A 23,493-nucleotide genomic window follows, 5' to 3' on the forward strand; every position below is an offset into this window, starting at 1 on the left:
CATGGTTACAATATTGTAGACACAGAATATTGATTTAAACAAGATTATAATATAACCAATTTGAAAGGAGGAGGGAGATAGGACTTAGAGTTGTGGAACGTGGAGTCAGGGAGAAGAAAGCTAAATCTTCATCTCCTCTAGTTAAGAGTCAATAGATTATGCCTGAAACTGAAAAATCAAGTACCAATAACACCAAAATGTTATTTTGAGAACTGAGGTAAAAAACAGATGAAAGTGCTTGCCTCTGGAGAAGAAAAAAGGGAGAGTGTGGGACTCTTGTTTTACATAACAAACTCTGAAGAATTATTTGACTCTTTAAAAACTACATGCATTATAACTTTGAGTAAATTGTTTCAATTGTTTCTGTCTCTTCTATATTGCATCACTTCACTCACTATGTTCAGTTTTTAGAGTAACTAGTTTATATTAGTACCAAATGTTAATTTTGTCTCTGCCTTGAAGGCATTATTATGAATGTTAGACTAGATATTTGCAAATTCTGCTTTTAATAATAACAGCTGGCATGACTGTGTGTGCAGTACTGGTACTAAGTACTTTCATACATTATCTCCAATTTCCACAACAGTCAGGCAAAGTAGGTATTGTTTCCATTTTACAGATGAGAAACATGCTCAGAGAAGTTAAATAATTTGCTAATCTGTAGTAGAGCTCCCCGATCCCAAAGCCTCTGTTCTTCCTTTCTGTTAGATCACATCACCTCTTTCTAGGGATTGAGTTTAAAAGAACTACAAGGGAAAAAATGTAGCCATACAAAAAAAGAAAAAAGAACTCCTTTAGGCGTGAGGGGGGCATGGGGAGGGGAAAAGAAACCCCAAAGGATTCAGCAATATTGCTAGGTAGCTGTCTACTGACTTAACCAAGCTTAACCCCAAATCGGAATTTCCAACTGATCATGTGAGCAAAGGAAGTAATTTTTAAACTCTGGCTAGGATCCCCTATGATTACAAAAATAAAAGTTTCATTCTGCTCTTATTTTGAAATAAGAGATGTTTTTGCTGCTCCAGCATGGGCCTAAACACCCTCGTGAGAACACTAAGAAAACAAGGTTTTGTCTCCAGAGAAGCCCAGTCATTCTACATAGCTGAAAAAGGGACAGATGACATAACTGCTTCCCAAGGGGTGACCTGGGTCTGGGATCTTGGACCAGATGATCTTGAAGGTCTCTTCTGAATAAGATTCTAGGTTGTGTTTATCTTGGAGTTTAAATCACTAGGAGCTTTGAGAGTGTCTTGGCCAGTTTCCTTTCTGGAATTGTTGTGTGATATAATCAAAACACTTACCTGGCTCTTTAAGTCAATTGGTTAGCTGGCTCCAGGGTGGTGGGTAAAGTGTGTGGTCCCATGAACAAGTGTTGTTTACACTATTTCTTTCCCAAAAGTCATGGGCCACCGGCAAGTTAAGAAATGAAAGTGAAATCAGCTGATTCATGACGTCAGCCAGCACAAATGTACCCAAGTTTAAAGAGCTGTTTACTTAGGGACAACTGAGAATGTGAGCGGGTCATACGCTCAGGACTGCAACTATTTGCTATTGCCCTCTCCACTGTGCATGTTTCTGGAGCCTGACGTTAGAAAGCCAGCAAGAAACAAGACTCAACCGAACCCGATTTCCTGCTCCTCCTTTTTATGAGTGTTTCTGTGGGTTCTTCATCTTCTTTTTGTAAGTACCTTCCCTGAGTGCACCGTGTCTTGCCCAGACAGCTACCACTCTGTACGATGAGTTTGTTTTCTCCTCAGACTTTTCACACTCTAGCAATGGGCCTGGGGAAATTACTGGTAGTCAGTGTCTGTGACCCCTCCTCCCATGTATGATCTACGCTCGTACTCTCTGCTCGCCTTCCCTCCCTTCAGCATCACCCTGTGTGTCTCCAGCCTCAAAAATGGTGAAGGTAATGCCAGTATAACTGGTTAGAAGCACACAGGGATAACGGTGGGCAGTAGGGTCTTGCACAAAGTCTGTACAGATGATGTGTAAAGTGGACAGTTAATCAGAAAAAGGCAGCCAAACAAAAGCAGACCACTAACTTGCAGTGGCTAAACTTTTACTCAGAGGTAGTTACAGAAGCACTATGAATCCTTAAAATATTCTCTGTGGATTAAGATTGTCAGAAAGACCTGTGTTCTTGACTTAGAAAGAATATTAGCTCCATGTTATTGGACTACACTGCTTCTCATACCTATGGAAATTCATGATGGGATTTTAGCTCTGTTGGTGCTTTTCTTAAAAGATGTTTTTAATCTTTGTGGAAGATTAAATTTAGTGGAATTACTTGGCCAAAAAGATACGACTATTTTTAGGGATTTTAATGCATATTGCCAAAATGCCTCCCAGGAAGTTTATAAGAATTTTCACATCACCATCATTGTATGAGAATGCCAGTTTTACTGCATTCTTGGTATCACGTGTTTTTATCTGCAGTTTTGATAAGGAAACTCCTAAGTTATTTTACTTGGCATATCTCTGATTATGTTATGTAAGGTATAGACTTTTTTTCATGTTAGTTAATGTGATATAGTGATTTATAATAAGAAATATATATTTGGTCTTTGTCCCCGTATCTGGCACAGAGCTCCTAAAACTCTTGGATTTCCTAAGTGATAATAGGGATAATAGGGATTTTATTTATAACAAGCCCCTTTCAACCACATCTGAGTTTATATTAATGAGGTGACTTTTGGAAAGTCCCTAAGGATTGGGGCTGGTTGCCAGGGGAACCAACCATGTGATTACAGGGTTAGAACTTTCAGCCCCACCCCCAACCTCCAGGGAGGTAAGTGGCTGGAGATGAGCTCAATCACCAGTGGGCAATGATTTAATCAATCATGCCTATATAATGAAGCCTCCATAAAAATCCCTAAAGTACAAGGTCCAAGAGGTTCTGAGTTGGTGAACACGTGGAAGTCCTGGGAGGGTGACACCTGGAAAGGGCATGGAAGCTCCCCTCTCCTTTCCTCCATCCCTTGCCCTATGCATCTCTTCCACCTAGCTCTTCCTGTGTTGTATTCTTTTATAATAAACCAGTAATCTAGGAAGTAAACTGTTTTCCTGAGTTCTGTGAGCTGCTCTAGCAAATTAGTCAAACCCAAGGAAGGGTCATGGGAACCTCCAAATCATAGCTGATCGGTCCAGAAGCACAGGTGACAACCTAGACTTGCGATTCGCATCTGAAGGCAGGTGGGTGTGGGGCATCTCATGGGACTGAACCCTTAACCTGTGGGATCTACTCCAAGTAGATAATGTCAGAATTAAGTTAAATTGTAGGACATCTGGGTGTCAGAGAGAATGGCTTGGTGGAGGAAAACTCCCACACATTTAGTGGAGAGTACAGAGAAGGAAAAAACAGGTCTTTTACAGTTAACTACTTTGCATTTCTTCTTTTGTGAAATATCTCTTCATATTCCTTGTCCATTTTTAAGGGGGTTACTTTTTTTCTTATCTGTTTGCATGAACATTTTATATATCAAGTATATTAATCATTTCATATTTGTTGCAGACATTTTCCATGCTCATTGACTTTTAGTTTTACTTATGTTGTTTTTGTTGTATAGAAATGTATATTTTAAATAGTTAAATCTGTAAAATTTTTTCTTTGGGGTTTCAATTTGCTTTTAAGCTCAAAGTGTTCTTTCTCATTCATAAATCAAATATTTACCTTTTTCTAGATTTTTTTTTAATCTGTTTGTTCATTACATTTCACTCCTGGATCCATGCGAAATTTATTTTGGTATGTGGAGTGAAATGAGGACCTAAACTAGTTTTGTTTTCAATTAATTAATAAGTTGCTTCAGCATTAGTTAATGAAAAACCCTTTCTTCCACTGAAGTATAATGCCACTTTTATCATATATCAACTTCATGTATAGAGCTTTTCTGAGACATTCTGCTCTTTTGAGCTGTTGGTCCAGCACCCCTGCCTTCTCTTTTATTTGGCCCAATACCACCCCCCACCACCCTCCCTCCCCACTCTGCCAAGTTATTTCTAGGAATCTACCTGGGACCTGGATCCTGCAATTACTTCAGTGACTCTAGCCTGCCTTAGGCCTCCAAATGATACATCTTAAAGTGAATTAATAAATACAGTAAATATCTTAGAAGTTCCATCTTCAAATATGTGGACAGTGTGTTCTCATTAGCACCTTAGATCTTGCAGAACGTTATTTTGTACCCCTGGGCTCACACCCCCTCAGCTTTCTCAGTCCTATCAAATGATACAACTAAAACAATTTAGTAATGAGTTTACTCCTTCCTTTCCCTGAATTTATTCAGGGAAAACAATCCCGGGATTGGGAAAGTACAGTGGCTCACAAACAGTGGAGACTCTTCCCAAGAGATCTGGGGCAATCTGGGGCAAGAATGCATTTATAGAGCATTTAGGAAAGCTAACGCGGAAACCACGCCTGATTGGCTAGGAGCTCTGGGGTTTCCTTTTAAGGGACCAGGTCCTGTTTTCTAGGGTCACGTGAGCTAGCTGATACTGAGTTGGAGGATTGTGATTGGAGTATGTTAGGTTTCCTTGATACCTGCTTCGGGGCAGGCTGACTGGTTTAGATTTGTGATGTGGGCAGGGCTACTGGGGCAGCCTCCATTTTGTGGGTCCTGATATGTGAATGAGTTTTGTCAGCTCAAACCTAGACTTAAGTAGACTTTGGGAAGTGATCCGCAGGTCCCCAGCACTTTTGTGAGGACAGATACCTTTTTTCCACTTGGTAGCAATAAGGAGGTGAGGGTGCTAACAGCAAAGTCCCCAGACAGAGCAGAGAATGCAAGGAACAGCAATCTCTGCCCTTCCCCCGGACATCATCCAGCACTCGGGAAGCAGAAGGCTGCAGTATGTGAGCCCAAGAGTGACCAGGGGAAGCTTTCCCGCGTTCCCAAATACAGGTGTGAGGGACAGAGCGGGCATTTGCTACTCAATTTGTAATTTGCTTTCTTTGAGTTACTTTGCATGGTTCAAGCTATTTCATGTGCAATCTCACCAGGTAAGAACCACATCCTCTTGTGTGGGGATGGAGGTGAAGTTTGTGGAAAACTTAGCCTCCCTTCCAGCCAACTCTCAAATACCTTTTGCAAAAGTTAAGGTCTAGGTCTTAGTGACTGTCTATCATTTCTTACCTCCTCCTCAACTTTTCTTTTGACTGTTAGGTACAAACTGCCTTTCATAGGCCTTGGTCTTTACGGCAGGCTGGTGAGCAGAATTGTCATGAGATAAACACCTGGCATTGCTCCACTCCTCCCCAACTCAGCTCCTCTCTTTGCACTTTTAGCCCCTCCATCTAGGGGCCTGTCTTCTGATGTTTGGGGGAATAGGGGAATGAGTTAATGAAGCACTTGGCTAGAAGGATATAATCCAAACCTCATACCATGGCCTACAAGGCCTCAGGGAGCTGGGTCCACTCACCCACGCACCGGTCCAGCCTCATCTCGTCTCCTCTCCTCAGTCACTGGGCTGCAGCCACCCTGGCCTCAGGTCTGTTCCTCTCCCAACCGGGTTTGTATAACTACTGCATTCTCTTTCTGGAAGGCTCTTCTCCTGGCCCAAGCCAGGGATGGCTCTTTCATATCCCTCAGGCCTCAAACCAAATGTCTGCTTTGCAGACATTTCCTAGACTTATCTCTTCCTCCTGTCAGTTCCTCTCCTTCTCTTCATCCTGTTTATTTCCTTCCCAAATCTTTTCAAAAATTATAATAATAATAATAATTTTTTTTGCTGAGTAAGATTCACCCTGAGCTAACATCTGTGCCAGTCTTCCTCTATTTTGTATGTGGGTCACCGCCACAGCATGGCTATCGAGTGGTGTAGGTCTGTGCCTGGGGTCCAAACCTGTGAACCTGGGCTGCTGAACCAGAGCGTGCCAAACTTAACCACTATGCCATGGGGCCGGCCCCTATAATTAACTTTTTTAAAATATATGTTTGGTGTTTATCTCCCCAAGTAGAATGCAAGCTCATGAAGGTGGCACCTGGTTTTCCCTGTGTGTAACTGATTCCCCAGGGCCCATGGCTCAGGGAATCCTACAGAATGTGTCATGATGGAGCCACAAGATGAAACCCTGATCATCAGTGGAGGGGGACTGTAAATCTCCATCGTGATCATAGGAGAGAGGGCTGCCGCAGGAGAACCAAGAATGACAGACAAAGGCAGTCACTCATTTCTAGTACTGTTGGTCTTTGAACTCCACTTCGGCTCCTGTGCAGCTTAGCCTCCCATAAACTTGACTGCAGAGTCCCACCAATAAAAACCACATGACAATGGGTTCCGAAGTGCAGGCATTTTCTCGTTTTTAAGGATTTTTTTCTCCTTCTAAAATATTTTTGACCTTTGTTCCCAGCTGGATCATCTGCTAGCAAGGGCTATTAAGCAACAAAGCAACTGAACAAATAGCGGGTTAATATTAATGGAACCATTTAAACAGCTTATTTCAATAGCTTGTTGCATGTGGAGGGAGCAGGGCTGAGCTGCTTACTCTGTATTGCTGTCTCATGATGTGGTCATATTTCTGCTGGTAAAGCTGTTTTTATTTACATGGAAGAATTAAGTAAATCCAACAGCACAGCATTCCATAAAAAGCTGGTGTGAGGCGTGGCAGTGCCAGAGCCCACGGTGAACCCCAGCCTGCTGCCACAACCGAAATACATTTGGCAAACGCCGCTGTGGCCTGGTTTTGAAAAATAAGAACCTGGCTCATGTTTCTGCCAAAGGAAATATGACACATTTCCCTTTCTTCTTCCCTTTTCTTGTCAGAGCCATGCCCAAACCATGATCACACTAATCCTAAATGTGTTCAGCCACAGAGATTTTAGGCTGGGCTGGCGGCCTCCTCTGACAAGTAAGCACTCAACCTGGCTCTCTACCCTGTCAGTCTGTTTTTCTGGCTTTATCTGCTAATATTTTCTTCCCTGGGCTTCACTTCTCTCTGCATTCATGCTACACTCCCGGCCCTCCCCCTCTGCCTCACTCTTCCCTCATTTCTCTTTTTTCCCCCAAAATCAGCATCATCAGAGCAGGCACAGTGTATGTACTGTGTGCCAGGCACCAGTACATTTGTACGGATGAAATGAACTCACTTCAGTCTCACAACAGCCTCCAGGAACAGGCCAGCGGACGCATTACAGATGAGGATGTAGGCACGGGGAGGCTATGTGACATGCCCAAAGTCAGATGACTATGAGTGACAGAACAGTGACTCGAACCCCAGTGGTCTGGCTCCATGCTCTTAAGCACCACATCCTCCCATGACAGCTGCGTCTTGGAATCTTCACCACCGGACATCAATGAGGACAGCGTCCTGGAGGTCAGGTCCTCCAGGGAGGCTCTGCTAATGAACTCCAGCACTATTTATCTCTCCTAGAATTTCACCGCTGACAGGCTGGGTGGCCTGGGCTTAACTTCTCTGAGCTTCAGTTTCCTCTCTATGATGATTATAATTTAAATAGTATTTACTAGGTAATGTCCTATGTGCTGTACATAAATTACCTCATTTGATTTCTATAACATCTACAAAATAAGTTCTATTATTATACCCATTTTACAGATGAGAAAACTAGGCATAGGGACATTAAGTAACGAAGGTCACATAGCTAGTTAATAGCTAGTTAATGGTATAGCTGGGATTTGAACCCAGGACACACAGCTTCAAATATGCCCAGAACCATTATTTCATACTGTCTCTACCACCTGCAGTGCGAACAGTGATAATAACGTCCAGCAGGCTTGCATATGCTCACTAGATACAGCCAGGTTCTTACAGTGGTTATGACAATCCTGCCTGACAGACTTCACCATCCACTGGCTGTGTGAACTTTGGGAAGTTACTGATGCTCACTAAGCCTCAGTTTTCTCCTCTGGAAAATGGAGATAATAATAGTGAATTTACTCCCATAGGGTTGTTGTGAGAACTTAATAAGATAGTACCTACTAATGCTTAGCACAGGGCCTGGCACAAAGCAGATGCTCCAGAGATTCTGAGGTCGTTTTTAATTATTACTAAGCCCTCAATCAAATTAGAGTCCTTCTTAGGCCCCTTCTAGTGATCAAAGAGAATTCTTGAAGGAAGTTCTTCCTCTCTAGTCCCCTATAGCATTTTTAAATCATTAATGAAAATAAAAGCTGGGAGATGAATTTGTGGCTAATAACCACCTAATAACTTGCCTATTTTTTCTTTCAAGCTTCTGTTCTACAAAATTTGCAAAATGTGTAATGTCTTATAGGAGAAAAATTCTACCAGGCAGTCCTGAAGACCATGGTAGTGACTGCTCCTAGTGGTGCCAGGTCAAGGAGGGAGCTGCTGCCCTCTGACCGCAGCTGTCACCACATCTAGTGTCCATCCTCTCAAGTGGTCTTAAAGTGTTCAACTCTTCAAGCTGTAGCCTTACATGACATATCTGAGAAAGAGAGGAACCTTGTGGAAAACTTCTATTTAGGAAATGAGAAGAGAAAAATAAACAGAGAAGGACCAAATGATGGAGAACCAGGACAGAGAACTGTCAAAAAAGTAAACAGAGGGAGGAGTTTAAGAGAAGCTCTATGTGCCATTGCTGATGTTCATTCAGCCATTCATATATCATCCAATAGATACTTATTGAGTTCTCACTATGTGCCACGTAGACCTGGACTACCTGGGCTGTAACAGTAAAAGATAGATTTTTGATAGATAAGTAGATGATAGATAGATAGACAGACAGCCATAGATACATAAAAATGCCTAACAGACAAAAATCTTTGCCCTCATGAAGTTTACATTTGACTGGGGGTGGGGAGAGGAGACAGTAAATAAAATATTTAGAATGTTCGATGGTGATAAATGCTATGGAAGAAGAGCAGGGAAGGGGCACAGGGATGCCAGGTGCTGGGTGCTGTGGGCGGGGTCTTGGGGGGACTGTTACAGTTTTAAAATGTTAACCAGGGATGGCCTCACTGAGAAAGGAACATTTGAACAGAGACCCAAAGGAGGCGAGAGGGGGTAACGTAACTAATGGAAGAGGATTCCAGGCAGGGAGAATGGCAAGTACAAATGTCCTGAGCTTGCCTAAAGCTTTTGGAAAATACCAAAGAAGCCAGTGTAGCAGGAGCTGAGGGAGGGAGGGGGGAGCAAGAATAAGACAGCAAGTCTAAAGAGGTGCCATGGGCAGTAACGGCATTGGTTCCTAAAGAAGAAGGAAGAACGTCAATTTATTGTTAATGTTACCCAGGAAAAAGAGGGCACCTTGGTAGCAAAAGTCATCCTTGGTAGCAAGTTCCAGAACATATACACACCTGCCAGGTAAAGCATATATTATTCCTGGTGGAGGAATTCAAATGTTCCCGAGTCTAGTCCCCCCCCTCCTGGAGAGGGAACTCTAACTGAAGGGGACATTCTCTGTTAGTGCTCTTGTTCCTCTCCAGCGGGCATGCTGTAAGGGTTTAGTAACCACTTAATGAATGAAACAGAATTTCCACTGGTGGTGGATGAGCGGTCACCTGGTAGGAAAGCCAGCGTAGGGGTGCTCTTTGATGCTGGCCTTGGGGCATTCTCTGTGACAGAGGCATGCAGGTGGTGAACTCGGGTAAATGGCTAAAGAAGAGACTGAATAAGCTCCATCTCTAGATAAAATCTGCTCACTGAATATCATTAGACATTCAGGCAGGAAGAATGAATAGAAAAAATAGAATGAGGTTTTTTGTTTTCTGGGGTTTTTGGTTGTTTTTGTATAAGACAGAGTAGAGAAGGGAGTTTGTGAGGATCTCAAATATTTGGATAAGATGAAGATGTAATATGTAAAGCCATGATTAGGAGCAGTGACAAATTAGAAGTTATAAATAGTGTATGATAAGATTTGTATACAATAGAGGTATATAATGACAAAGCTGATGGATATTTTTGTTGTTGTTAGTGCCATCAAGTCAATTCTGACTCCTAGTGACCCTGTGTACAAAGAACAGAACCCTGCCTGGTCTTTTTGCCCCATCCTCTTACCTTCTGGTGCTGTATCCGATAATGCTCCACTGCTCTTCATAGAATTTTCATGGCCAATTTTGCAGAAGTGGGTGGCCAGGTCCTTCTTCCCAGCCTGTCTTAGTCTGGAAGCTCGGCTGAAACCTGTCTACCATGGGTGACCCTTCTGGTATTCGAAATACCGGTGGCATGGCTTTAAGCATCACAGCAACATGAAGCCAACATGGTATGACAACCGACAGACGGGTGGTGTGGTTCCCTGACCGGGAAGCAAACCCGGGGCTGTAGCGGTGAGAGAGCTGAATCTTAGCCACTAGATCACCAGATAGATATTTTACCATATAAGGTACAAAGTCTGCTTGGGAGCTGGAGATTGGAGCTACAAACTGTTCTCTATGAAAAGGACCAAAGAGGTATTATGGGCAGTTTGTAAAGTTCACTTTGATCCTGCAACTCAAGAGAGTAAGCGGTACTTCAGCCATCTTAAGTAAATAAGCAAGTGTCAATGGCAAGAAATGGCCTCCCTGCACACTCAACCCTTTTCAAGTGTTCCTCATATTCAAGGAGTGGCTCTGTATAGGCAAGTTGTTGTTCCTACTCAGAGACAGGCAGGGAATGCAAACCTGTGCTGGGAAAAAGCTCTGAGTTCATCGGTTCTCTGCCTGCTGAGTGTCCTGCACTCTGGGCCAGGACAGCCTGATGTGCTGTCACCCAGCATGGTGGACAGACAGAGTGTTTTCTCATTGCAACAATCTGCCAGAATTCTAATCTTCTCTCAGACAGAACCTCATGAAAGTTTCACTCTTTTAATATGAAACTGACAAGAACATAATTTAGAAGAACAGGATACGATATTTGTGTCTCTTTCAGCCACCATCCCATCGGTGTGAAAATTTCGGCAGTGCTTAAACTAAAAACAAAAACAAACAAAACTGCTTCAAATGAATAGTCTGAGAATATTTTCCTTCTGTTTACCTACCTGGGAACTTGCTCTCCCTGGGTCTCTCCAGTGACGACGATCAAGCCAACACATTGACTTGGAGTCTAAATCTGTGTCTTGGTCCAGTGGCCCCAGTGCAGCAAAAGGGTTAAGCTTTCTGATGACAATTATGATGGCAAAAGGCTGGCAGCCTTTATTTCTAAAGAACTCATACAGACTCATACAGACAAAAACTAAAACTCAAAATGATAAAAACAAAAAAAGGGGGGGGTCGGCCCAGTGGTGCAACGGTTAAGTGTGTGCGCTCCACTGCGGTGGCCCGGGGTTCACAGGTTCAGATCCCTGGCACGCACCGACGCACAGCTTGTTAAGCCATGCTGTGGTGGCGTCCCATATAAAGTAGAGGAAGATGGGCACGGGTGTTAGCCCAACGCCGATCTTCCTCAAGAAAAAAGTGGAGGATTGGCATTGGATGTTAGCTCAGGGCTAGTCCTCCTCGCGAAAAAAAAAAAAAAAAGGAACTGATAGCACTTCACAAGAGAAAAAATATAGATGGTCAACAAACACTTGAAAAATGTTAACTTTTACTCATTAAAGAGAAACAATAACAATGATATGTCATTTGTCATTATCAAAGGTTAAAAGACTTGAGAATATTCCACTGGGGAGGAGCATTCTCTTAAACTGCTGGTGGAAGGATAAATTGATTCACAAACATATCCACCATAACATTATTTATAATATTACAAAATAATATCATAAAACATAATATATAAACTATAAATTATGATACAGCTATATGGAGCCATTAAAATCATTGTTTAGGAAACATTTCTAGTGACACAGGGAAATATTCAGACAATGATGTTTATGAATTGGGATATAAACATATATATTTATGTGATCCCAACCTTGTAAAACATTATAGAAGGAAATGTGTTAAGACTGGTTATTTCTATGACCTGAAGTTATAGATGATTTTCAGTCTTTTCTCCATACTTTCACATATTTTTCTAGTTTTCTACAATAAGCATGTATTACTTTATTATAAACAGGAAAAAGTTCACCTAAAAATGGCAAGAGTGACTCAGCAGTCTCCCTTTTTGCCCTCTGAAGGAAGCCCAGGCTTATCATTAAAGGGAATTAAAAAGCTCATTGTGGTGAGAATGTGATTACAGGATCATTAAAAGCCAAACAACAACAACAACAATAAAAATGGGGTAGGCTCTTAGGACAGCAGAGAAGAGTGCCATGGGGTTTTCCAACCAAATATCCGTATGCTTTCACTGCGAAACATTTAGAAAAAGAAGCTAGGACTGGCCTCCAACCTCTCTGTCCACGAGTTCCTGAAGTCTGTCCATATTTCCAATAGGATGCATGTGGAAGCCATCCCAGTACTGTGTTGAGTATGTATGAGACATAAAACATGGCCCCTCACCTCAAGAAGCTTTGCTCTCTTGTTAAGACACATATGTAAGATACGCGCAGGAAATAACTAAAGGATACTACATGCTATTTTCATTCATTCAAAAAAAAAATGAGTTCCTTCTGTGTATCAGGCACCATGCTGGGGATAAAATGGATAGCAAAATAGATGAAGATCGTTCCTTGGGGAGATTACACCTGGTGGGAGCATACAATTCTAGCTTTCAGCTAAATCAGAAGTAGCCCAGGAAAGCTGGTGAAAAGTTAGTGGGATTTAGAGAGGCAGAAAGCAGGGTGGGACTTTAGGAGTTGGGGAGTGGCTGAGAGGTGGGCAGATGGGAAGAGGGACAGCTGAGCAGACGCTGGACTAAGCAAAGCAAGAGTGGAAGACCAAAGGGAGCAGGGCCTCACTCAAGAATTGCAAGTTCCAGTTCTAAGTCGTGCCCGATGGTGGTGAGCCTCAGGCATCAGGCACAGGAGTGGGGACTGAACTCTGTGCACAGGTGAGAAGAAGAAGGGACACCAGGGACCACCACCTTCTCCATGTGCCTGCTCATGGGCTTCTTGGCTGCTGTTTTATTTTGTTTCACTGTCTACTGACAATCTCCGAAAGGTCAGTTGAGAGAAAAGGAGGAAGTTGAAAACAAAGGCTCTGGGCGCCTGCGGGAGCTGCAGCGTGAGGTGGCTGATGCAATCTCTTCCGTGACTCTTCTAACCGAGCTCTGTTTTCAAGTCAAAAATGCTTAATAATAAGTTTTTTGAAGCCAAGTGTAACAAGCTTGAAACAGGAGAAATAAGAGGGAGCATTTATATAAAGTCACCTCCAACTCCCAACCTACTGGATCCTGGACAATGGAGGCAAGTCAAAACTTATTTCCTACCACACAATGGTATAAGTTGGGGTTCCAGTCCTGGGAATCCATTCTACCCCTGAAATACCTAAATCCATTAAAACTGCAGATAGAGATTTTTACAAACATTTGGTAAATATGCAAAACCATACAAAATATGTTCCTGTTGGGAATCTTTCCCATATTGCAGGCTGGACTGGTTAAAACTTCTCATTATACAAGTCTAATAACGTATGGACTAAAGACACCATTTTTTTTTTTTTTTTGGTGAGGAAGATTAGCCCTGAACTAACATCCGATGCCACTCCTCCTCTTTTTTTTGCTGAAGGAGGATTGGTCCTGGGCTAACATCTGTGCCCATCTTCCTCTACTTTATATGGGATGCCACCATAGCAGGGCTTGACAAGTGGTGCGTCGGTGCTCACCCAGGATCCGAACCTGTGAACTCCAGGCCACCAAAGCAGAGCGCGTGCACTTAACTGCTACACCACCGAGCCAGCCCCAAAAGACACCTTTTTTATACCTGATTAGTCTTTCTTTAGCAGCATCATTGCTCCAAGAATCTCCCAACTACATTCAAACGGGGGCCTTCAGCCTCTCGGGTTTTAACTAATTCAGGGCTTCAAAGACTCTGAGCGATAAGTGCTTTGGAGGGGCAGCTCCCAGGGCCTCCACTGAGATGGACCCTCACTCTTCCATTTCAGCGCTTCCCCGCCAAGCTCCCCTGAAGGAGAAGCCGTGGGCAGGGGACCATGGTTAGGTGGTGGCAGCACGGATTCAGGCCCTCACTGTGTGCATGGGTTTACGTTTCTGTTCTAACCGGCACCTGCTTCACCCCAGGCAACATGCCCAGGTCTCTGCCAAAGGAGTCGCTGATAAATCTTTATTCTCATTATTCATGCTCACTTGGGTCCTTTGGGAGATCGAGGGCAGAGCCCTCATGAACAGCATTAATGTCCTTATAAAAGAGGCCCCAGAGAGCTCCTTGGTCCCTTCCACCATGTGAGGACACAGCAAAAAGACAGCCATCTATGAACCAGGAAGTAGGCTCTCTCAGACACCAAATCAGCCAGCGCCTTGATCTTGGACTTTTCAGTCTTCAGAACTGTGAGAAATTTCTGTCGTTTATAAGCCGCCCACTCTATGCTAATTTGTTATGGTAGCCTGAATGGACTAAGACACCTCCCTCTCCCTCACCTGTCCCACATTCTGTTTCCTCATACTAGGTTCTTTTTTTCCATTTGGTCCCTTTCTGTTCTTGCAGAACAAATGTGGGGTGTGGTCAGACAGATCCTCCAGTAAGCTTTGGAAAAGAGGAGGGGGCTGTTCCTCTCAAGGGGTTCCTTCAGGAGTTGATTTCCAGGGCTGTGTACATCTCCACAGGGCCTCTCCCCAGGGCCACCAATGGCCACCACTCACTTCTCTGCTGGACACCCCCTTGCACTCCTGGCTGGGTGGACGGACAGGATGCCACTCTGTATGTATTTTGGCCCCAGCACTTTGTGTCTCATAAGGCTTGCAGCACTGAGCTCCTAGGCACTTCATGATGTCTTATTCCACATTGGAAAATTTATAAATATAAAGGTATAGCATGCAGACTACTGTTTTGGAGGCCAGAGAAGTACTTCTGATTAAAAATGCAGTAAAAGGATTTTTCAAAAATGATGAGGAAGGCATTTACAATATATACTATATACTACTAGAGGGACTATAATTAGCAAGTTTTCTGTAGATCAATTTGGCAATATGCAGTAAAATCATTAAAAAACATTTCTACCCTTGACCCAATGATTGCACTTTTAGATATTTAGCCTAAGGAAAAATTGGATTCCAAACAAGAATCATACAAGCATCTTCCTTGATTATCACTTACAATATGAAAAATGGAAGCAATCTGTCTAATAGTGTAATGGATAAATCTATGACATGAACTATTATGCAACCATTAACCATGTTTTTGAAGAATATGTAACAGCTTTGAAAAATGTATACAATATTCAGTGAGAAAATCATTATGGTCAATGGTATGATTATTTAAAAATACATCAGCACATAGGAAAAAATAAATATTAGTAGAAAATTAACAGTGGTTCTATGTATGTAGTAGGATAAAAGGTTACTTTTATATATTTTTTCTTTTTAAAAATATTTTCCAAGATTTCTATAATTACCATACATTACTGTTGTTGTCAGGAAAGAATTGTAGATGTTTAAAAAGGAATGAGTATTACTATGTGATTTCACTAGCAGGCAGCGTCTTGTCTTAACCAGTAATGAGCTCCCAGAGCAGGGCAGGTAAACCCACAGAGTGGTCTAGCAGTGGTCTTCAACCCTGGCTCACATTAGAATGAGCTGAAGAGCTTCTAGAACACACCTCAGAAGTTCTGATTTGACTGGTTTGTGGCCCAGCCATGGTAAATGTGACAGCTCCCCAGGTGGTGCTACTGACAGAAGTTGGGTCCCCAGGCCTTCAGCACATTTCTCCTCCTTCAGGTCCCCAGTAACAGCGAGCCTTCTCCTTCACCCCAGATAAAGCCACCCCTCAGTAAGGAGGTGAGAAACTCTCTCACAAATGGTTCCAATAGCTTGTGGTGTTTAAGCTGCAGCAAAGCCTTTGGCCAAAGGGCATTCAGTCAGGGAGCTAAGGCATAGAACTGCCTGGGACAGGCTTTCCTCCTGACCTCAGCCCAGAGAGGTGGCTGATGACTTATCAGGTGGGTCCTGCCTGTAGGTTACCTCGGATTTCTTGTCTTTTATAAGGGGAATGGGGGGAGAGGGTTGCCACAGGTTTTTAGGGAATTCCAGAAGGGAGAACATGAGCTTGTGAAGAAACTGGGAGGGAGAGGAGGAGAGCTGGACACTTACTGGTATGACTTCCCCTCAGGTACCTGGGAGGGCAGCCCAGCAAAGGGCAGGAGAAAATGACTGTCCCAAGGCTGAGGCAAGGCAACCAGCTGCTGTTCCTGGGCATCATGATCCTCATGATCATGGTCATCTCCCTGCTGTTCTACGCTCTCCTCTGGAAGGCCGGCAACCTCACTGACTTGCCCAACCTGAGAATCGGCTTGTACAACTTCTGCCTGTGGAACGAGGGCACTGGCTCCCTACAGTGCTACCAGTTCCCTGAGCTGGAGGCCCTGGGGGTGCCTCGGGTTGGCCTGGCCCTGGCCAGGCTTGGCGTGTACGGGGCCCTGGTCCTCACCCTTTTTGTCCCCCTGCCTCTCCTCCTGGGCTGGTGCAACAGTAACGAGGGAGAGTGGCAGCTGGCGGTGGGCTTCCTGGCAACGTCCTCCATGCTGCTGGCCAGCGGCCTGGGCATCTTCCTCACCTGCACATGGAAGTGGGTCAGGCTCTCCCTCCTAGAGCCTGGGTTTCTAGCTCTGGGCTTTGCCCAGGCTTTACTCATCATCCTGCTTATGGCCACAGTTGTGTTCCCTCAGAGGGCAGAGAAGGATGAGAGCAAACTTGAGAGCCGCTAGTCCTGTCTAAACGCTTACATGATTGCAAGGGTTCAGTTTGAACTATGCTCAGAGAAGGTGCCAGAGAATTCACGAGCTGGTATGTCTTCTCAGCCATCCTGTTTCATAGCTACTGCTGATCTCAAGCTCTAGCAGACGGGACCCACTGCAGAAAAGGTGGACCTAGTCAAGGAGGCCGAGAGGCAGCAAGGGCGGCTGGGGGACCTGCGGCTTCTTAGCGTAGGGCTGTCTGTCCTCTGGGACTTGCAAGGTTCCCCAGGACTCTCTAAAACCACGTAGCTCATTGTCATGAGAATTCCTGCTTTAATTAACTGATCTAAGAAAGCCATTCTTAGTTTATCCTCAGGATGGAGGGGAGATAAGCATTCCTGTCATGGGGCCAGATTTCCAGGATGAGCTGCCAAATGCCAAACTGAAATCCCATGAAGGTTTATGGCAACATGGGGGACACTGCAAGAGAGAGCACCTCAGTGTCTTCGGGGCCCTGGCTAGCAAGCTCCTGTCTCCATTTGTGGTGGGTGGGATGTGAAGACCCCTCTCCTGTGTTGCCACTCCCAAAGGCCCAGGAATGATTTCTGAGAGATTCACTGAAGACAGAATACAAGGGCACAAAGAGAAGCCTTGTGGCTTCAAAGGTTCCCCTGAAAAGGCTCCTGGACTTGAAGCCAGACAGAGGAGAGGAGTCAGCTGGCAAATCACTCCTCACATGAGACTGGGAGTTCGGGAGCAGAAGACGCCAAATCCTTGGGCAGGGAGGAAGGTGACCAGACGAATGGTTCCACATACAGAGACTTGCTGCATCCTCCACTTCTCATCCCAGAATTAGAAAGAATATCAGTACACCAACTGACACACTGGGGAATGTTGTATATTTTTCAGCACCTGTTTACTGGAAAACCTGTACAGCATATGATCGCCTCATTCTATGCCTGTCAAAAGCCACACTGAATAGAGGCAGAAATATGACTCTGGTGTGATCTCTTGTCCTTAGTGTTCTCCTTTGGGGTCCTGCCCCACTCTCCCTTTACGACGGCCTAGGGACCTAGGCGAAGGCTGCCAAGTGGAAGGAAGGTGGCAGCTCAGGCAGGAGGCCTGTCTGATTGGTAAGGAGGCTGGTAAGAAGGCTGCCCATCTGCGCACTGAGCTGCAAGCTCCCAGACCGAGCAGAGCACTGAGGGCAGCTGGGCTGGACAACTGAGGGCTCACAGGCTGGCTGGTTGCCTCATGATGGAAGCTATTTTTACAATAGGCTTCCTCCTTAGGGAGAGATCGTGCTGACTAAATTATAGGAATTCCAGTGTACCTAGCAGCCATGCTTTTTTTTCTTTAAAATTATTAAGCTGACTCTTTTGTTCCAATAAGTCTGACCACCATGACCTCATTTTCCCTGGTAACTGAATAAAACAGAAAATTGGGATTGCAGACCCCTGAGCTGGGAGAGGCCACAGTGCAGAGGAATTCCAACAGGAGCTCATTTTGATGCCTCACTTCCCAAGGCCCAGAGTGTCCTGGGGCTTCTGCTCCAAGGTGAATCTGCCCAGCCCAGGGATTGTGGAGCTAGGAGGAAAAGGCCCACGGCGTCCCAGGGCAGCCCCCAGGCAGGGAGGGATCCCAGCTTCGTGCAGCTACTCTGGACAGAAAGTCCTGGGAAGTTTGTCCCTTAACTAAAAAATATCTCCCTGACGTATTTCAACACATCCTCGTCTTCCTCAGGGCTTCTGCTGCAGCCAGAGTCAGAACCAGCAGGCCCCTGAGAAGGGCTGTGGCCTGGGGGAAGAGCATCTTTCCCATTGTCCTCGTCCTCACTGCTCCCAGGAGAACTGGGTGACGCTGAGCAGGTTGGGGAGAGCTCTGCCTTATCAGCGCCTGCCAGAGCCGGCTGTTCTGAGCACTCTTCCTGTTTTCGGCCCTGCGGAATAGAAGACATGGCAGGGAAAACACACGGGTTTTATTTTCCTAACGCGCTGGTCAGTGATGCAGAACATATCCAGAAGCAACTGTAAAGCCAGTGGGTGACCAGGTCAGGCACTGCTCCCAGATCAGCGCCCACCCTACCCTCCCTTCACCCCATCTTCCCCTTCCCACACCCCTTCCCAGCTCTGGAAGAAATCAAGACCAACTTGGGAGAGAGGTGGGCAGGGGCCCGAGGAATAGCCGAGTAGGAAAGAAAAACAAACAGAAAAAACTTATCGGGAAAGGCAGGCTGACAGAACGGAAGGAGTACAGGATACAAAACTTGAGTGTGGCCTAAGCTCTGTCACTTATTGATTATGTAACAAGGGAATGTCCCTGAGCCTCAATTTCTTCATCTGTCAAATGGGGATAATCTCTGAAATAACTACATCACCAGGTTACTGCAAGGATTAAATGAGACAGTACAATACACAAGAGTACCTGGTCCACGATAAAGTATAGACAACTCTAAGGTGGTACAATAATTATTCTCTTCAGGAAGCCAGGAGACTTGAGTGGCGTTCTGCCAGAAGTGCAGTGCTAAGATGTCATCTCTCCCGACTGAGACCCTTTCAAAGCAGTTAAAGGTTTCCTGTCCCCTCCACATACACACTAGCACAGAGTCACCCCAAATGCAGAGGCTGCTCTCCCTCTCACAGCCATATCCTCCCCGGGGATCCGGGCCCAAATGCTCGGGTGGGTGCACACCTCTCAGGGGCAGAGGCCAAGGGGAGCATGACCTGAGAGAAGCGCTAGACAGGGGCAGGCGGAAGTGGGCCGACACGTGAGAGCGCTCCCTGAGGCCACTTGAGATTGACATTAACCAAGGGCCTAGTCTACTTTCTGCCTGTAAAGAGTTTCTGGTTATAAGAGTAAGAAAAGACACAGCTGACTTTACCTCAATCAGGGTGCCCAGGGCAACATCTACCATTTCAGCTTCGTTCATGCAGTACACAGTCTTCAGCACAGGAAGTCTGAAACAAGGGCATGAAGCTACAGTTGGGGACAGATGGGTCTCAGGTCTCACAAGGAATAAGAAAATGAGAAGAAGAAGAGAGTCGCAACCCTGGGACTTCCCACCAGGGAAGAGAGCAACAGCTTCCTCAAGGCACGAACACAATTTCCTCATCCTTGTAACCAGTGACTGGCACAGGGGGTTCATGGAGGCAATGGCAGGGAGCTTACCACCCTCTGCCAGCAACCCCAGGGATCTGGAAATAGTGCATGACGGCCAGCTCCTGAGCGTCAAACTGACCCACACACAATGGATGTGAGCAGACCAGACCATCAGGCGGAGACTTGACCGACACCTACCTGGACGCATGAACACAGTAAAGAAGAGCTGCAGCAAGCAGAACGGGAGGTTGGTCCCTGAAGAAAACTTAGAACACGAAGAGCCAGAGGGCAGCACTGAGTGCCTGGTGACTCGTCTAGCAGAGTGCAGGGACATCCCCTCCTTGGCAGTCTGAAGACCCCCAAAATTACCATCATTCCACTATCCGGCCCCACAGCTTCTGATTTCATGCTGGCCCAGCGACTTGCTGCTCATCTGCCTGTCCCTGGAGACCTGCCACAGTAAGACAGGACCACCTGGTCCACCTGTCTTACCCCATTGATGGTCACGATTTTTGTTGCAAATGAACAGACTGGCATTTTGGACAACTGGTGTCTGAGAGCTTGGCTAATGTGTGTAACCCCAAGAGGGAGAGCCACTATCTGGGAGGTGACACATGAGGGCCTCACGGTGGAGACTCACCAACAGGGGCAGAAGCAGGCACCTGTCTGTGAGGGGACAGCTCACTCTGCCCCCCGCAGCCTGTGCTCCTCATAAGAGCTGAAGAGACGTCTGCAGGACTGAAACGCCCGCCCACCTCACTGCTCTGCCAACACTGGATGACCCGGCCCCAGCAACTGTGATGCCCCCCCAACCCCGCCCTGCTCCTGACTCCCCAGGAGGACCCTGACCAGAAGTTGTCCCACCTGGCTGCAGCAGCCGCCGGCACTGCTGCCATTCTCCTCCTCTTGGGGGTCTTCATTGGTGCCATTCTCTTCTCAGCCATCTGGGCTGTCATCCATGTGGGAAGGACCCTCTTTTTATTCCCAGGTTCTAAGGCTTCCATCTCTCCAGTGTCTCTTGAAGTGGAGTCAGGGTCCAAGCTTCCTGACTTGCTTTTCTTATTCAGGACAGCAAATTCCACTCTCATCACACCAGGGATCATAGGTCTGTTGGTCCTGAATAGGAGTCAAGCTTTAATTCCTACAAAGAACAAAGTCTAGTGAATTCTAATAAGCTAGAATACTTCCAGTCATCAGTGGAAATTACTGGTCAGGGCAGGCCAGAGGCAAGCCGGACAGTGAGCAGGGCCCACGAGACTCAAACGGTCCATTCACAGGGCATCAAGTGAGAGGTGTGGAAGTGGGCAGGCTGACAGGCTCGGGGAGAAGCAGCCCTCCGACCTGCTGCAGGGCCCAGGGTCCCACACATGCCACCAGGCCCAACCAGAAATGCCTCCAGGAGCCTCTGCACTGAGCCACTGGAAGCAGGAGAGGATGAGCGCCCTCTCAGGAGAAAGGAAGAAAGGAGGCGGCCCCCTCTTTTCCTCGCCACCCCAGATCTCAATGTCCCCAGGGTATCCAACCTATCCTACCCTAAAAATCTCATCACTCAATGATCTGTCTCCCTCAGCTCCAGACTTCTCATTTCGTCTACCGTGGTGTGGTCTCAGGCCATTCTAATTCACAAGAAGGTTCCATTGGCCAAGACCCCCTCTCTTAATCCAAAGATACTTCTGACTGCCTGCCTCCCGCATGTGGCAGCCAGAAGGGCCTTTCATCTAATGTGGCCTCTCTTCTCCCCACCCCCACCTGATTCCACCTCAGCACCTCCATCCTAAAGCTCAGCCGCTCCCTGTGACTGGAAGGGTGCAGTTCTACCTGCCACTTAGCAGTCAACCCTGAAAGCAGCTCGCGGTTCTCACCTAGGGAGGACCTCACTGAAGCAAGGTTTGCCTGGGAAAATATCAGCCAAGAATAAGAGAGTCCTCCCTGAGTCGTAACTTGATCATTTATTGCATATCTAGAATGGCTGTTTACAACTTAAGAAAATTAGCAGGACATGATCCTAACCTGTCTAGCCACAGAGGACAGACCTTTGTCCATGCACCTCATTTGTGTCAAAACTCAGGCAGTGATGATAGTCATTCCCATGTCTAACAGATCACTGGAACGGCCGGGCATGGCGCTGCAGGCGACGATCCAGACATTTGACCCTGAAGCAGATATTATTAAGCCCATTTTACCGTCGAGGAACCGAGACTTAGCAATTTGCACAAGGTCACAAAAAAGTCTGAAAGAGCCAGCCAGGATGCGCAACCAGGTCCTCCAGCCCCCAGACCCTGTGCCTAACGGCCCGCCGCGCCGCCCGGGCGCCGAGGCGCACAGGCCGGGCTGGCAGAAAGCCCGCGCTGCAGGGGGCGCCCGACCCCGCGGGCACGCCGTGTCCCGGGCTCCCGCCTCAGGGCCCACCCCGGCGGCGACGGGACCGGTGCCAACCTGCGGGGCAGAGGCCTGGAGACACGGGCACATGCCCGCGGGGCCTCGCTGACTCCCGGCCCGCAGAAAGAGGCCGCCCGCCCGCCCGCGGCTCAGCGCTCCCTGCCGAGCCCAGTCCCGCACGGCGCGCTGCTCCGGCCCGGGCTCCTGCCTCCCGGGCCCGCGCACCCTTCCTGGCTTCCGGGGCGGACCTGCACAACGGACTCGGGGCGGTTGTGGGGACCCGCGCCCCGCCCGGACGTCAGAACGCGGCGACACCGGCCGGAATCCCGCGCAGCTCCGCCCGCCGGGTGCCAGCGCGGTCTCGCACTTCCGGCTCCCGGCCGGCTGCTCGCGCGGGGGCCCGCGTGCGCCCCCTGCAGGCAGCTCCGATGTCCGCGCCCACGGCCTGCGGACCAGGACTTGCCCCTGGATGCCAGAAACGTCGACCCTGGGGTCCCCGCTGTCCCGGGTCCTCAGTCTCTACTTGCCCAAACTCTACTCTCCTCTAAACTCGGCCCTGACTTTTGAGCTTCTCTGCTCCTCTCTGTATTGTCCAATTTTAGCAAGAATCCCGCTAAGTCATTTTAGTCAGGACCCCCAACCCTCCAATTCTGATCACCCTCGAATCTGATCCGCTTCCTCATCCCCCACCATCCCAGGTGATGTGTAATCGCCTAGACTGCCTTCAGCAAGAATCTGTGAGGTCGGTTTAGCCAGCATCCCCCCTCACCCCTGATGTTTCCTTAGTAGTTTTCCATCCACTGACCCCCACCCTGCTCCCTGGCTATAAATTCCCTCTTTCTTGTTGTACTGGGAGTTGAGCCTGATCTCTCTCCTGCACTGCAAAACCCCATTGTAGTGGCCGCCCTTGAATAAAGTCTGCCTTAACGTCTTTAACAAGTGTCATGAATAATTTTCTATTTAACAGAATATTTTTTCTTTAACAGTCCCCAGAAGTGGCTCCATATGAGGCTTGCTAGTTGGACTTTAAGTGTTGATTCGCAGGGCCCCAAAATCAGAAATTAGGGTGAGGAGAGGGGGCCCTGCACTTTTGCAAGCTCAGGATTCCCACAGGAACCAAGTTCATTCATGGACCCAGGGCGGGAGGGGGAGAGGGGTGCAAAGTGAGCCCCTCGGGGTTCAGGAAGAGAAATTAATGCCTCTGCCTACATTTATTATCTTATGATAAAGGAAGTAGGTGTTTCTAATATTCAATATTCAGATTCACAGCCAACATGTCCCCTCTGCGAACAGGATGGCTTCACAGAGCTGCCCTGGGGTCCCTGCCAGTTTGCTTTCAGCCTGGTGCTGAGCACTGCAGTTCACACGTGGTGTTAGAATCTAGTTTTAATTAAAATC

The 23,493-nt window shown here is 46.7% G+C and overlaps 2 protein-coding genes across 9 annotated transcripts; one reads left to right on the forward strand and one right to left on the reverse strand.

Moving 5' to 3' along the window:
• The first annotated feature begins 1,600 nt into the window (after nt 1-1,600).
• Nucleotides 1,601-17,613, forward strand: TMEM140 (transmembrane protein 140). Its single transcript, XM_058530592.1, has 2 exons — nt 1,601-1,680; nt 16,053-17,613. The coding sequence occupies exon 2, from the start codon at nt 16,090-16,092 to the stop codon at nt 16,645-16,647; it is 558 nt and encodes a 185-aa protein (XP_058386575.1). The 5' UTR covers nt 1,601-1,680; nt 16,053-16,089; the 3' UTR covers nt 16,648-17,613.
• CYREN (cell cycle regulator of NHEJ) lies at nt 17,500-22,424 on the reverse strand. 8 transcript variants are annotated; one of them, XM_058530581.1, is made up of 3 exons: nt 20,581-22,053; nt 19,499-19,574; nt 17,500-18,556 (listed from the first exon to the last, which is right to left on the reverse strand). In XM_058530581.1, the coding sequence occupies exons 1-3, from the start codon at nt 20,817-20,819 to the stop codon at nt 18,308-18,310; spliced, it is 564 nt and encodes a 187-aa protein (XP_058386564.1). In that variant the 5' UTR covers nt 20,820-22,053; the 3' UTR covers nt 17,500-18,307. The 8 variants fall into 8 exon arrangements, with proteins under 8 accessions (XP_058386564.1, XP_058386555.1, XP_058386498.1 ...); XM_058530572.1 differs by lacking the exon at nt 17,500-18,556 and adding an exon at nt 22,344-22,424 and having other exon boundaries at nt 18,739-19,574; nt 20,581-20,832; XM_058530515.1 differs by lacking the exon at nt 17,500-18,556 and adding an exon at nt 22,344-22,424 and having other exon boundaries at nt 18,739-19,574; nt 20,581-20,857.
• Nucleotides 22,425-23,493: the final 1,069 nt, after the last annotated feature.

This window comes from Diceros bicornis, chromosome 3 (assembly GCF_020826845.1).
Source record: "Diceros bicornis minor isolate mBicDic1 chromosome 3, mDicBic1.mat.cur, whole genome shotgun sequence".
Classification (NCBI taxonomy): Eukaryota; Metazoa; Chordata; class Mammalia; order Perissodactyla; family Rhinocerotidae; genus Diceros; species Diceros bicornis.

Excerpts from the sequence above, each read along its gene's own strand:
- CYREN (XM_058530572.1), bottom strand. The coding sequence starts at position 20,819 with ATGATCCCTGGTGTGATGAGAGTGGAATTTGCTGTCCTGAATAAGAAA. Across the intron at positions 19,575-20,580 it reads CCGGCGGCTGCTGCAGCCAG|ACTTCCTGTGCTGAAGACTG; the intron begins GTGGGACAACTT and ends CCCTTGTTTCAG.
- TMEM140 (XM_058530592.1), top strand. The coding sequence starts at position 16,090 with ATGACTGTCCCAAGGCTGAGGCAAGGCAACCAGCTGCTGTTCCTGGGC.